Source organism: Lepisosteus platostomus, chromosome 11, assembly GCF_059453375.1.
Source record: "Lepisosteus platostomus isolate fLepPlt1 chromosome 11, fLepPlt1.hap1, whole genome shotgun sequence".
Classification (NCBI taxonomy): domain Eukaryota; kingdom Metazoa; phylum Chordata; class Actinopteri; order Semionotiformes; family Lepisosteidae; genus Lepisosteus; species Lepisosteus platostomus.
In genome coordinates, this window is record NC_142621.1 from 48,358,542 (window position 1) to 48,371,624 (window position 13,083).

Sequence of the window (13,083 nt, forward strand, 5' to 3'; positions counted from 1 at the left end):
TTAGGCCTGTAGCTATTTTTAATCCTCTACTGGGTGCGAGTGAAATTAGTCACGCGGTTTGTACACGAGTGCGCGCCGCACGACCGCGGGACTCCCGCTCGAGCGGGAGTGGGTGTTCGATACGGTCTCGCGCAACGAACGGATTACATTCTTCCCTTCTTTCAGAAAATGACGTCATCAATTCTCTCTTGCTCATTTTTTTTATTGTTACCGCATGAACACCTTAGAGAAAGCCGCCCCCAGCAAGCTGAAGCAAGAACAAGGAGATGCTCATATTATCACATAAAGCAGGTACATTTCTCTGTGAGCAGCCAAGTGCATTGAACAAAAAAGAAAGCAGGATTTGTAAGAGACTGAATAGTTTCGCATGAAAGCACGTAGCATTCTCCCGCAGTAGACGGTGTGTGATTGTGCAGGCCTGCCGCTCTACAGAGGAGGGCGAACGCGCCGCAGCTTGAACGGCCTGAAGTCAGAACAGGAAACTCCTGTTGGAAAGACATCCAGTAGGGCGGTCGGAGGCGAAATACTTTATTCCTCACAGTCCAGGGACGCTGTGCTGTTTGCAGTGACTTTGCAAGGTCAGTGAGCGATGAAGTGAAGGCCATTTTAAACTCTGAAGTAGTTACATTCAAGCAGTTTCAATTAACAGCTTAAAGTAAAATTATATCGACACTGTAGCAGCAGTCTTTAAAATAGCTCCTGATCATCTGAATACATTAGAAAACAAATGTCATCCCTTAGGATTATACAGTCTACACACCGGTTGAATAGAAAAATAATTAAGAAAACGACAACAGAAACACAGATTTACATCTGCTGAATACCCAGGTAGCTTAGTCCTCAATCGGACACTCAAATGATTTAAAATCTGATCCTCAGGTCCCTGTGAGCCAATGGAAACAGGAAAATCACTCCTAAAAGTAAAACACAGACAGGCACGCCCACCCCCAGGTGCCCCCTCCCTCCGAGAGACCCTGCCCACACCTGTGCCCAGGTGCCCCCTCCCTCCGAGACCCTGCCCACGCCTGCAGGGAGCTGAGTTTCAGATTTTTTCTTTACCATTGAAGTTGAAGACACCACCTCATCAATAAAGATGAACATTTCTTACTTGTTGACCCCCCCACCCGCCCCCCCACCACCACCACCACTCCAAAAAAGTAAAAATAGTGCAAATTACACTTTTGTCCTGTAGCTCCTTCATAAATGTATCCCATTTTGTGCTGTTTAACCAAACATCAGGACGACTGACCCCTGTTGCCTTCAGACCGGGGCAGAATCCAGACTGGCGGAGCAGCGGGCTGCCCCAGCAGGCGAGAGCAGGGGGCAGCAGTGCCCTCTCTGCCCCACGGATTCATCGCTCTCAGCTCTCCCAACCAAATCAAGCGCAAGGATCCTAAAGCTCGATTCCAGTGGAAACGGTACAAAAAAATCTTCAAGTACAAAAAATGATTGAAGCATACCTCTATACTATGTATATATCGATATACACGTTGTAGGTCAGTGCTATTGGATCTGAGCCCTGACACCCCCTGTGCCAGGGAGGAGGGGACACCCCGTCTCCCAGCAGACCCTCCCGCTGCGGGTCCCACCCCAGCGCGCCACGCCTGCGCTCACACAGGAGAGCCAGCACCATACCGCACAAACAAAGGGTTTATAACGTCGAAAATCTTTTTTTTTTCCCCGAAAAAAGAAAAACTACCACTCTGGAAGAGGCCCATGTCGAAGAGAACAGCCGGCGAATCGGTGACTTGGGGTCGGTGAGCTCTGTCCGTGTAGCATCAGTCACAATAACAAACGTCTATTCAACACCATAAATTATGAATATTATAATAATCTTTCTTCTATACTGTACAGATCCGCGTGTCCAGCAGTAGTCCTCGGGCTAGACAGTGATGTACTCCTTAAAGGTCACAGTGAGGCAGTTGGCCGTGACGTCGGTGATGATGATGTTCCCCAGGAAGGGCTTGAACCCCGACAAGGGCTCCTCCTGCCGCGCCTCCTCCGCCTCCCGCCCCTCCACGCCCCCTCCCGCCGGCGCCCCGGAGCGGGGCCCCGCCCGGGGCCTCACGCAGCTCAGGTCGATGGGCTCCTCGGGATCGGGGTCCAGGGGCAGGAGGCTGCGCAGCTGCAGGTCCACGGGCCGGTCCGGGGCGGGCGGGGGGGCGCCGGCGGGGGCGCTGACGCTGCGGGCGCTCAGGAGGCGCTTGGCGGGGCCGCGGTCCTCGCGCGGCTCGGACAGGCTGCGCTTGCGGGCGTGGGCGGCCGGCTCGCTGCGCCGCTGCTCCAGGCGGGACAGGACGCCCATCTCGAAGGGCCAGGGGATCAGGTTGGGCTTGGTGGTCAGCTGGAGGGGCTGGTCGTCCGGGGGCTCCTGCGCGGGGTTCGGGGGCTCCCCCCGGCCCTGCTCGGGGGCACCGCAGGCCCCCTCTCCCCCGGGGCCCGGCGAGGACCGTCCGTTGGTCAGCGGCGTGGCCGGCCCGCCCTCCGCGCCCCCGCTGTCTCCCTTGTCCTGCGCCGGCGCCTCGGCCTCCGTCCTCCGGTCCGGGGCGCCGTCCGCTCTCTCGGGCGGCGCCGGCCTCTCCGCGCCGGCGGCTCCGGTCTTGATCCTGGCGGACTGCATGCCGTTGTCCATGTACTTGCTCATGACGATGACGATGCGCCCGTTCTTGTTCTTGTTCTTCACGATCTTCATCTTGCCGCCGCCGTCGCCGCCGCCGTTGCTGGCGACGGGCGCGTCCCTGGCGGCGCCGGCTTCGCCCGAGCCGAGCCCCGGGCGGCTCCCCGTCAGGGGGCCCGGCAGCTTCTTCAGCTCCACGGACAGGTCCTTCACCTGGCTGAGGCAGCACTTCTGCTGCAGCGGGGGGCACAGGCTCCAGCCGGGGCCGCTGGTGCTCTTGGCCTCCTTGGCCCTCTGGAACTGCAGGTCGTACATCTTGGGGTCGGGCTGGTAGTGGTGGTGCTTCTTGCTGTTGAGCTGGTAGTAGTATTTCTTCTTGCCGCCGGCCTGCGGGTCCGCCTGGCTCTCCTTGCCGTTGGGCAGGTACTGGTGGTGCTTCTTGCTGTTCAGCTGGTACTGCTGCGGCTGGACTCGGGGCGCCGCCGGGACCGGCTCAGCCTTGGGGCGCCCGTCTTCTTCCGGCGGGGACTCCTGCAGCCCCGAGAGCACGCTGGACCGCCGCGCGAAGGCAGGGAGCTGCGGGTCACAAGAACAAGGGAGGCTGGGTCAGACAAGGGGAAAGAAATGAGGTTCTGTAGCGTCCGCAGGCAGCAGGACAGCGGACGGGGGGCCGGGAGACAGGGGGCAGGAGGCCAGGGAGACAGGGCACCGCCAGCCCCTCCTCAGCGGCGAAGACGGGCGAGGGGGCCGATCTACAAGTCGTCCACGATGGCCTCCAATCAGGGCACTGGAGACCCCACACACCCCCAGCTGCTCCCAGGGGTCTGCTCCCAGGCCATCAGGCACGCAGCAGCGAATCCCACAGCTCTCCGAGACACTGACCTCCGCGCTCAAGGATGGCAGCGGCAGGGTCACGCCTCATCACCGATTTAACTGCCCCGGCCTGCCCCCCCCGCTGACCTGCGGCCCCCGTCTCTGTCATTCCAGAGGAGCTGAGCCTCTGGTCTCCCGCTCCACTCCAGAGCCAGGAATGCTGATCCTGGCAGCCCGTCAGGTTCTGGATAATAAAAGCTGCAGTTCCCAGGTGACCCTGAGGGTCTTGGTCCCGGGATTCAGAGCTTCTTCACACCGGGGGCAGAAGGAATCGCCGCCATCGGCCATCTGACCAAGGGGCACGGAGAAGACTCTTCTACTGTGCCATCTTCACATCTCAGCAGCTTCGATTTACTACAGAAAACTGGAGTGGAAGCTGCCCTCTGAACTGTGCAACACACAGTCCTGCTAATGGTCCCGATGTGCAGATTTCATTTAGAGAGACTGGCACACCGTGACAACGCCAAGCCCAGACCTGAGCGAAGGCCAGTCGCAGTACTGGCCGCGTGGCTCGAGCAGGGCCTGACGCAGACGCGGCTCCTTTCCACGCGGCAGGCAGCGTTCCCCACGGGGCGGGAGATGTGCTCTTACCTGGACCAGCAGGTGTTTGGGTTTGGGGCCCCTCTTGCGGTATCCCATCATCTGCTCCTGCCTCTCCCTGCAGGAAGGACACAGGGTTAGAGCGCAGGGTTCGCGGGAGGTCTGTGCTCTATATGCATGTAGAGCTTTATAAAAACTCAAGAGTTTTAGCCTGAAGACGTAAGGCCAGGTTCAGTGGAAGCCCAGCCCCCCCCGTCACGTGCAGAGAGGAAGAGACGCTTTCTGCCGGCTGACAGTGCCCTCCAGCTCTGCTGCTCTCGGCCCCAAGGCACACAGCCACACACACAGCGCGTCTGCAGCAGCCTCTGCTGGAGGGGTCACTCACACAGGCAGAGGCCCTCCTGCAAGGTGCACAGGCAGGTTTAAATCCCAAAGCAGAATTTAGACTCACAGGCTGAATTTCTGGGGTTGAATTTGGGATAATGCATGACAATTCCTTCTATGGCACAGAAACGCTTGTTTGTCAGCTCTATGACTGCTCGTGTCATTATTGCTCAGTCCCTGTGCTGGACCTCACGACGTCTGAGAAGAAATAATTAGCGGTTATTACGTCGTCTGCAGTGTATATACTTTACACCACACATGTTAATGAACGAAATCAATTACAGCTAGGGAGAGACAAACCCTAATTAAAGTAGCGGCCAGGCGCGTTTTAATCGGCCTGCGTTTAGCGCCCACGGCCCCCCTCCCTCCCCGGAGCAAGAGCCCATTAGGACAATTATAGAAAAACAAAACCCGAGGAACCAGGCAGCGCGCTTGCAAGCTGATTAGCGGGCGGACTCGGAGAGACGGGGGGAGGGGTGTCCTTAATGGGCCAGGAGGGGAAACTCGGAGTGACACCCCCAGTCACAGCAAACTTTATGCTCCATAAAGCAATAGCCGATCATCCGTTCCCACCAGGCGACCTCCAGCGACGTCCCCAGCTCCTCACAGCCCATTTGGCAATAACCGCGCGGGGCGACCCCGGTGGTTTGTTTACGAGTTCAGTGTCTGTGCCTTTAAGTGCTGGTTACACCCCCCCGCCGTACGGGGATGGTTTCGAAGGCCGTGCCGCCCGAGTTATTGGGAGTCAACAGGAAAGACGGAGCGGGGCTCAAACACAGCCGGCCGCCGCCAGCAGCCGGGGGACTGGGATAAAAACACCGAGGAAGGCGCGCAGCCCCCGGCGACAGCACGGAGCCGGAGCCGGAGCGGGGAGGCTGTCGCCGGGGGTGGGACCAGCAGCAGCAGCAGCCGGGGTCGCGCGAGCAGGCCGGGCCGCTGGGGGGCTCGCTTGGCGCCGCGTGGCCTTGCGTGCTCGGCTGCTGTGTCTGTGAAAAACCGCCGGTCCGAACAGGAGTATAAACGCTGGAGTCCCCGGAGACCCCCGCTCGCCCTGTGGCACAGAGCTGTTGCAGCACAACTGTGACTGTTCTCCTGGCAGGCTCCGAAACGGGCTGCTTCATCTTCACCGCCTTTCCAGATAGCGGTGTGTATATATATATAAAAAAAAACACCTTCTGGACATGTGCCATAACACGTTCCCCGGGAATGTTTACAAAACCTGTCAGACTTCAGAAGGAAGTGCACCAAGTTCAATCTCATGTCACAGCACACTCAGAACGCGAGGGGTGTTCAGCGGGCAACATGTCGGTGTGCGTGTGTGTGTGTCAGTGAGCCAACCCACAGCCCGGAGAATTAATTCCGCTACAGAGGCGGACAGACTGGAAGCGAGAAAGAAAACACGAAAGAGGAGTCCAGGAAGTGCTGGGTGAACGAAGCAATGCCAATAACAGTTCATTCACGCAGGCTCGTCCCCCAGCAGGCCGGGAAGCGCTGTAGTAACACCCCCCCACACACACACACACTGACAGCTCGCCCGCCCCCCCTCGCTCCTCGCCATATAAGGCATGCGCTGTGCGGGCGCAGGCTGCCTGCGCGGCTCACCTGTTTTGGAAGGCGATGAGCAGCCTCGGGTCCAGAATGTTTTCCTCCGGCTCCCACGTGTTGTATCTATCAGGGGACAGAGGGAGAGAAAGAGAGAAAAACACGTCAACATCCCTCCGCGCTCTCTCGCGCGCTCGCTCTCCCTCCCTCCCTCCCGCACGGGCGCCGCCGGTGTCCGGCCGCCTCGGCCCCCAGCCGGCCGGGAGCTCAGTCCCAGGAGGAGCAGAAGCGGGTTCAGAGCTACTGATGTTGCCATCGCCTTCCCCGAGAGTGAACAGCGCCGTTCACTGGCGTCTGAGCCGACAGCCCTGCTAGAGATTCGTTTGTTTCACTGCGGGTCTTTATTCATGAAGCTAAACCGGGATTCAACCGATTATTGCGGTATTGTGCATCACAACACTGTCCACATCTCCGCTTGTGTTCGTATCTGACACTAGGTTGTCATTCCACTGTGGAGTCCACGCAAACAAAGGCAGACTGCTATAAAAATATGACATTCTTAACACTAAGGTGCAAATCTACGATATCCCTGCAGTGGATGAACGCATGCAGGGTGCACCCTCATCCACTCCAGCGGGCTGAAGGAGGACTTATTTCACTGTGGGTGTCAAAGTGTGACAGCGCGTGTTATTGCTACTTTCATTACTGAAAAACCAAAAGGGAAAAAAAAACGGACGGGGGCCATTTTAACTTCAGTTTTATACCGCTGCGCGAAGCCAGTGCGAAACAGAGCGATAATTAAAAGGGGATTAGATGGCCGTGGGCTCGCGCTCTTCCCTTGCATGCATTAGTGAAGGCATCCGCGAGTGACACACACACACACACGGGCGCGGGTTTGGGGGGAACAGCACTGCGAGGCGCGTGGATGTGGGGGGAGATGGGGCTCACAATAAACATGTTAATAAAATGGGGAGACAGAGACTTACTTGGGCGACCATCCCCTCCACTTGACCAGGTACTCCACTCTTCCCTGCGAGCACAAACACAGAATTAACGCGCGCAGCACCATCCCACGACCCCCGTGACAAACCCACGGCAGAAGGAAAAGACGCATAAACACCACGACCGGAGACGCCGTGTTCATCGGCAGCCCGGCCGCAGGAGGAGGACGTTACCTTTCGGATCCGCTTCTTCTCGATGCTTTCCACGGCGAAGACGTGCTCGCCGGCGGCGGGCAGCTCCATTCCCGCCCGGGGTCCGAGCGAGGGGTGTCGAGGGCAGCGGGGGCTGGGCGCCGGGGGTCGCGGTGGATTCGCTGTGTGCGGCTGGCGGTTTTACTCTCGGCTGTCTGCTGCGAGAATTGTATTCCCCCTGCTCTGTCTCGTCCGTCCTCCCTCTCTCTCTCTCCCTCTCTCTGGTGCTCGTTGGCAAGAAACAGCGAGATATGAGCTCCGGCAGCGGCTGCAGAAAAGCAGTTTCATGCAAATAGCGACCACAGTGACGTCAGCTTCTGGGGGGGCGCTAACGCAAGGTTCTATTCTAATGTCAGCTGTCGGATGCGGAGCAGAGTCGGGCGGCGAGAGGGAGCTGGCGAAATTATACTCATTGATGAAAATTTTAACACTTAGCCTCCGCGCTGTTTTTTTTTTTAATACCCTGTCGATTCTGGTCTCCGCCTCGGTGCTCCCCGCCGTCCCCAGCGGGTCTGTCCGAGCTGTGCGGGAACCCCGCTGGCCGGTTTCGTTTGCAGACGAGGGACTGTTTTATTTGTTTCAGTGTTAACAAGCACCCAGGGTATTTTTTTAGGGGGGGGCTTCTGTATAGTTCGCGTTATAATGAATAATATTTTTCAGACGACAGTCGGATCCCCCAACTCTTTCACGAGAAGTGCCATTGGTTCAATATTTTAATTCGCGCGCTTATGCTCGTGCGTGAGGAGCCGCTCGGGAATTCCTGTCACGTCTCGTGTCGGAACCGCCGGGAGTCCACGTGCAGCGGGCACGGGCTCCGCTCCGCGCGGGGCAGACAGCAGCTCCGACGTCACGCAGTACCTGAGCAGTGCCCAGCTGGTGTTACACCTTCGTGTCGCAGAAACACGCCAGAGAGAACGGGGGGTGGGCCCTGTCAGAGCGCGTGTAGGTAGTTTTCCCGAAATGCCGCCGTGTAAGAGCACATCACTGGAATTGTAACGTCATGCAAACCGCTTGTTCCCTCAAAGACAATATCCCTGAGGAAATCGGATGGAGTTTTTAAAATGGTGTAGAGCAAACCGGTGGACAAGAGCAAACAGAGCTGAGTGTGAATCGCTCACACCGCCGTGATTTTAGACGGAGAAAACCACGTTTAGGGAAAGACCCGCCGTAAATTTCTCCGACATAAAGAGGCTCTTGTGCAGCTCAAGGAATCAACGAGCTTGTGTTCAAATTCGTGACCTGCCCTTAACAATTCTCGTTTCCTCGGAACCGAAATAACTGCGAAAGGGCTAAAATACAGCGGAAAGACGAGACATCAATTGAATACAAAATAAAATAGCCAACGTTAATCAACACGGAGATAAAAGGCCATGTTTTCCGCGTTTACAATGATTCCTGAATGATTCCCGAAATCCGAACATTATGTGCGTTTACTGTGGAATTGTGTTAGGCTGCATTTTGCCCAAACATGGGCAGACATTTTTGACTGAAAACAATCTGAGCCCTATCTAAAAAAAAAGATTGCGATTAACCGGTTTAGATAGAGAGGAAATATTCTGCTGGGCAAACCGGGCTCCGGGAACAACCCTTCAGATCTCGGAGTAGGAGCGAGAAAGACATTAATCGCCGGCAGATTAATAACTTTTCTCATCAGCGCGTTGCTATGCGGGGTTTCAGCTCCAGGTTCCATTGGGGATTGTAGACAGGTGGGCAAAAACACGGAATTTAAAGGCATATAACCCTCGAGCAATTTTTAACAGTTACTTCTTAACCCTCCTAAACGAATGCGGACAAGTGTTTGTTTCAGTCACACGTGTGCAAGCGCCAGGAAACGGAGTTTGCTGAGTAATTCTGGACCAGACCGCAGCGCATTCCTTGATCAAATTCCTCCGCAGTTCATAAGCGAGGGTACGAGCTCGAGGCGTTTGTCAGACCGCTCGCGTGCAGCTCAGCAGAACCACGCGCATCCCCATGCCCTGCTTGGAGAGATATGTAGGTCATAACGCCCAGGTCTCGGCAGCCCACCGACACTTCCTCCAGAGCATTAACTACTGTCCCCAGATCATGCAGGGGCATCGAGAGATATTTCACACCTTCTGAGCTGATCATATACCCTGTGAATATCCCAAAACGTAGACTTCGTCATGACATTTACTGGAATAACTGGTCCGCACCCACACAGACGGAGCCTCTCTGCCTACAGCTTCCGAAGTCAACTTTTGGTTTCTGGGAGCGCGTGCCTCTGCCGTCCCCCTTGAAATCCTGGAAGTCATTTGCATTGATATTGCCAATTCCGCGCGGGCGCAGACACACACGTGTAAATTGGTGCTTAATGGGCTGCAGTGGAGAGCTGAAATGTAGCCCGGAGATGCAGCTGGCGCGCTCAATTAGTGTAATAATTGCTGTCGTGATGAAGCGTTATTTCCCGTTTGCACACCAAAATTATTAATCGAATTGATGCCGCTGTTTTTTTTTCTTTTCATCGGACACAGGGTGAAAATCTGAAAGGGGGTGGACTGCGTGCTCGCTAATTACCTCCCTCCCCCCCCCTCTGCGAATGAGTTCAGCTTTGCTCACTGAAATTCAGCAACGCAAGGGTTAACCTGACAGCGCAGGCAGGGCGCGCGGCAACCCGCAACCTATTGCGAGCCGGCACGCGCTAGGGCTGCCTGGCCATATAAGGCAATGATTCGAAAAGCCGCACCGAAATAAAATCGGTCTTTTAATTAACGCTCCCGGCTCTGTTTTCGTTCCCGGTCAACACGAAGACCCGCATCCGCGCGTTTGCAACAGGACGAGGCGGCGGGATGTGGAGGGAAAGGCGGGCGGGAGTGTAGCTGATGTCTGCCGATCGCAAGCAGCCCCATTTTATCACACTGGAGCAGCGCGGCGGCACGACACGGCATCTCCACCAGCGCAGCCTGCGCTGTCTGAACTGACCCCGTTCACACGTTTGCTTCTTATGGTTCATGCTGCAGTACAGACGCCCCCCCCAAAAAAAAGCTCTTCTGGGCTCCCCTGGCAAAAATGAGAAAATCCTGCGAGTTCAGATAAAGGCTGCAGTTAATTAAGCAAACAGGGGGGCGGGATAACTCGCTGTCGCGCGATGTTTGCAATCTGCTGGGCTGGGCGACACCTGTTACTCGCGGGGCTCGCTGCGCGAGTCAAAGCGAAACCCGCCGCGCGGCTCGCTGCTGTCCGCGTGTGCAGACGCAGTTCGACGGAACGAGCTCGGAGACACGTGAAGCTCTTATCTTCTTCGCGGGAAAACAATCTGAGCTCTGTCGCACAAACCCCCCAGCGCGGAGTTACAGTGACTGTGCGCTTAGCAACGACAGATATCAAATACGTCTCTGTGTCGTCAGGCTGCTAAACCTCCACTGGCTTGAGACACAGCGCGTGCATGCCTGTCCCCTTTTGACCACGTCCTTCACGGAGTTCGCAGAAGTGACGTCAGAACCACGATAATTGCTTAATTAATAATTCCCAGAAGACCCAGAAGGCGGGAGAGACGAGCTGCTCCGCGGAGGGGGACCGGACTGTGTCCGGAGTGCAGCTGGACACGGGGGTCAGCGCCTCTGCTCTCTCGGACAGTGAGCCTGTGATCTGTAATGACCGCAGCACTGGACTGGACCTTCGTGGTCCAGAGGTGAGAGCGCCGCCTACCGGTCCACGCGCGTCTGTGGAGAATGAGAACGGACCCTCACGCGCTGCTGCGAGTGCGTTTAGTTGAGCGACTTGCTTGGGGAAAGTTTATCAGTGAGCCATCAGCTAAGATGTAACACAATTGTACTACCGCATCATTCCCAACTCGCACCCGTCATGTTTCTGCGATATTATTTGTATTTGTTTAACCGTTGAAGCAGGGAGACTTCAGCAGGTGACGCAGGAAATGTCTCGACCAACATGGCGCTCAGAGCAAGGTGATTTTCTTGGACAATCGCACGTCTGCGACGAGATCTGGAGACGGCGGGGTGGTCGAGCCTCGAGATGTACTAAAGGTCTCGCTTGTCTGGATGCAGCGACACTCTTATCTCAGACAAAGCAGGAAAAGCACCACTTCAGTTGCTGAACTGCTGAACTCGTGCACGTGTTTCAGTTGAGAAATTAAAATGCAATCTTTAACTTCAATACAGGCTAGAAGAACGATAGAAAGCGTAGCTGGAATGTGGGCGCGAAACGTTCAGAATGTGGAAATTATTTAATAGGGAGAGGCTGAAAGCGCCTTGTTTTCCCAGGCGGATAGAGAACTAAAACCCTGCGCTGTGTCGCCTGGATTATTTTCATTGAGAAAAGGCAATTCAACAAAAGAGAGACACAATTCGTGGCCAAACGTTCTTCCCCGTGTGAGATTATGAGTAAATGTTCTGAGTCAGGGGTGACAGAGAGAAGACGAACACGTTGCGCACAAAGACCCCCGCGCCACGCAGCAGCAGCGAGCGAACCCCTCCGGTTATTAAACACAAACGACCACGCGGCTCCAGAGCCCCGGGAGAGCGCGACCTGTGCGTCGGGCGGTCAGCGTGCGCGAGCCGGGGCGCGGGGAAGCGCGTGGCCGCCGACGAGCCCCGCGCGCCGGTGATTCACCGCGGAATATATAGACAGCGTCTTGAACCCGTGACGCACACAGCGAGGCTTTAGGCTCTGCAGATAACTGGATCAATGCCGATGACGACAAACCAGTTAAGGCCTCATTAAATCGACAGGCTGCTGTTATCGCCCCTTGACGTCTTAAAGCCTGAGCCGCACAGAGCTGCCTTCCTGAGCCTCAGCCCACACGTACTGGTTAGCTAATGGACGAGATGTATTAAACTCCCTTCTTGTGGGCATCGCTTTGCTTTATGTGTGTGTGCTGTTTGTGTCAAATACATGGGGCCATGCCTGACACACAGAGCTGATGCACAGTGATGCACAGGGCATTCATTCTGCTGATGACACAGCTCAGCAAACAGTGACTCAGCAGCTCCCAGACCCTGGCACCAGTAGCCCATGGGTCAGTGACTCGGGCTCTGGGAAGCCCAGCGAGAGGTGGACAGGGCCCAGGGCGAGAGGGGTGGACGGGAGGCCTCTGAGGGACACAGGGGGACGGGGGGCGTGAGGGACTGGAGAGTTCTCTGCGGAGCGGGAGATCGGCGGAGGAGACAGTGTCAATGGAGAGCTGGGACTGAGATCAACTCACTGCTGGGCACTCCAGCAGACAGAGGGCAAGACGCAGAGGGGCTCACAGCAGCCCGAGCCATGCCTGGAGACTGGACCCGAGACGCAGGCAGAACCCAGCAAATAACAGATGTTAATAACATCACGCAAAGCCACTTCTCAGATTAATACAGCATCCATGTATTCAAAATCCACAATCAAGCATCGCTATTCCAGTATTAATATTAATAATAACTTCAGGGTTTTATTTACCTATCTGGTAATTATTGGCAATTGTATTTAACATGATTAAATAAATCATTAATCTACACTTTTAGAGGGTCTGGTTTTTGGCAGGACGTATCCCAGATGTCAAAAAGATGTTATCCTTTTGGAAAACAGTAGTAACCACCCCTCCCCACAGCAGGTGGGCTTGAGAGAGGCTGGGGTGGACTGTCCTCGGCACCGCTCTGCACTGCACAACTTTTCTGATGCTTTAATGTTTTTAAGAAGTGAGAGCTTAAACTGAACTGGCCTTCAGCTCCACCAGTGCCATCCCCCAGTCCCTCAGTCTGGGGTTCAGCAGAGGCTGTTCACACACGGGCCTCACGACACACTGTCTGTGGCCCAAACGAGAAAATGAAGGGTGATGGATCAGGGAGACATCAGACAGGAGACCCAGCCTCACTCCTCACTCCCTGCCTCACTCCCAGCCTCACTCCTCACCTCAATCCTCACCTCAATCCTCACCTCACTCCTCACCTCACTCCTCACTCCCTGCCTCACTCCCAGCCTCAC

General features: G+C 55.9%; 1 protein-coding gene across 1 annotated transcript; it reads right to left on the bottom strand.

The window, feature by feature from the left end:
• Positions 1–181: 181 nt before the first annotated feature.
• On the bottom strand, positions 182–9,708 carry cbx4 (chromobox homolog 4 (Pc class homolog, Drosophila)). Its single transcript, XM_088600212.1, has 5 exons — positions 7,132–9,708; positions 6,943–6,986; positions 6,017–6,082; positions 4,082–4,148; positions 182–3,193 (listed from the first exon to the last, which is right to left on the bottom strand). The coding sequence occupies exons 1-5, from the start codon at positions 7,198–7,200 to the stop codon at positions 1,883–1,885; spliced, it is 1,557 nt and encodes a 518-aa protein (XP_088456338.1). The 5' UTR covers positions 7,201–9,708; the 3' UTR covers positions 182–1,882.
• Positions 9,709–13,083: the final 3,375 nt, after the last annotated feature.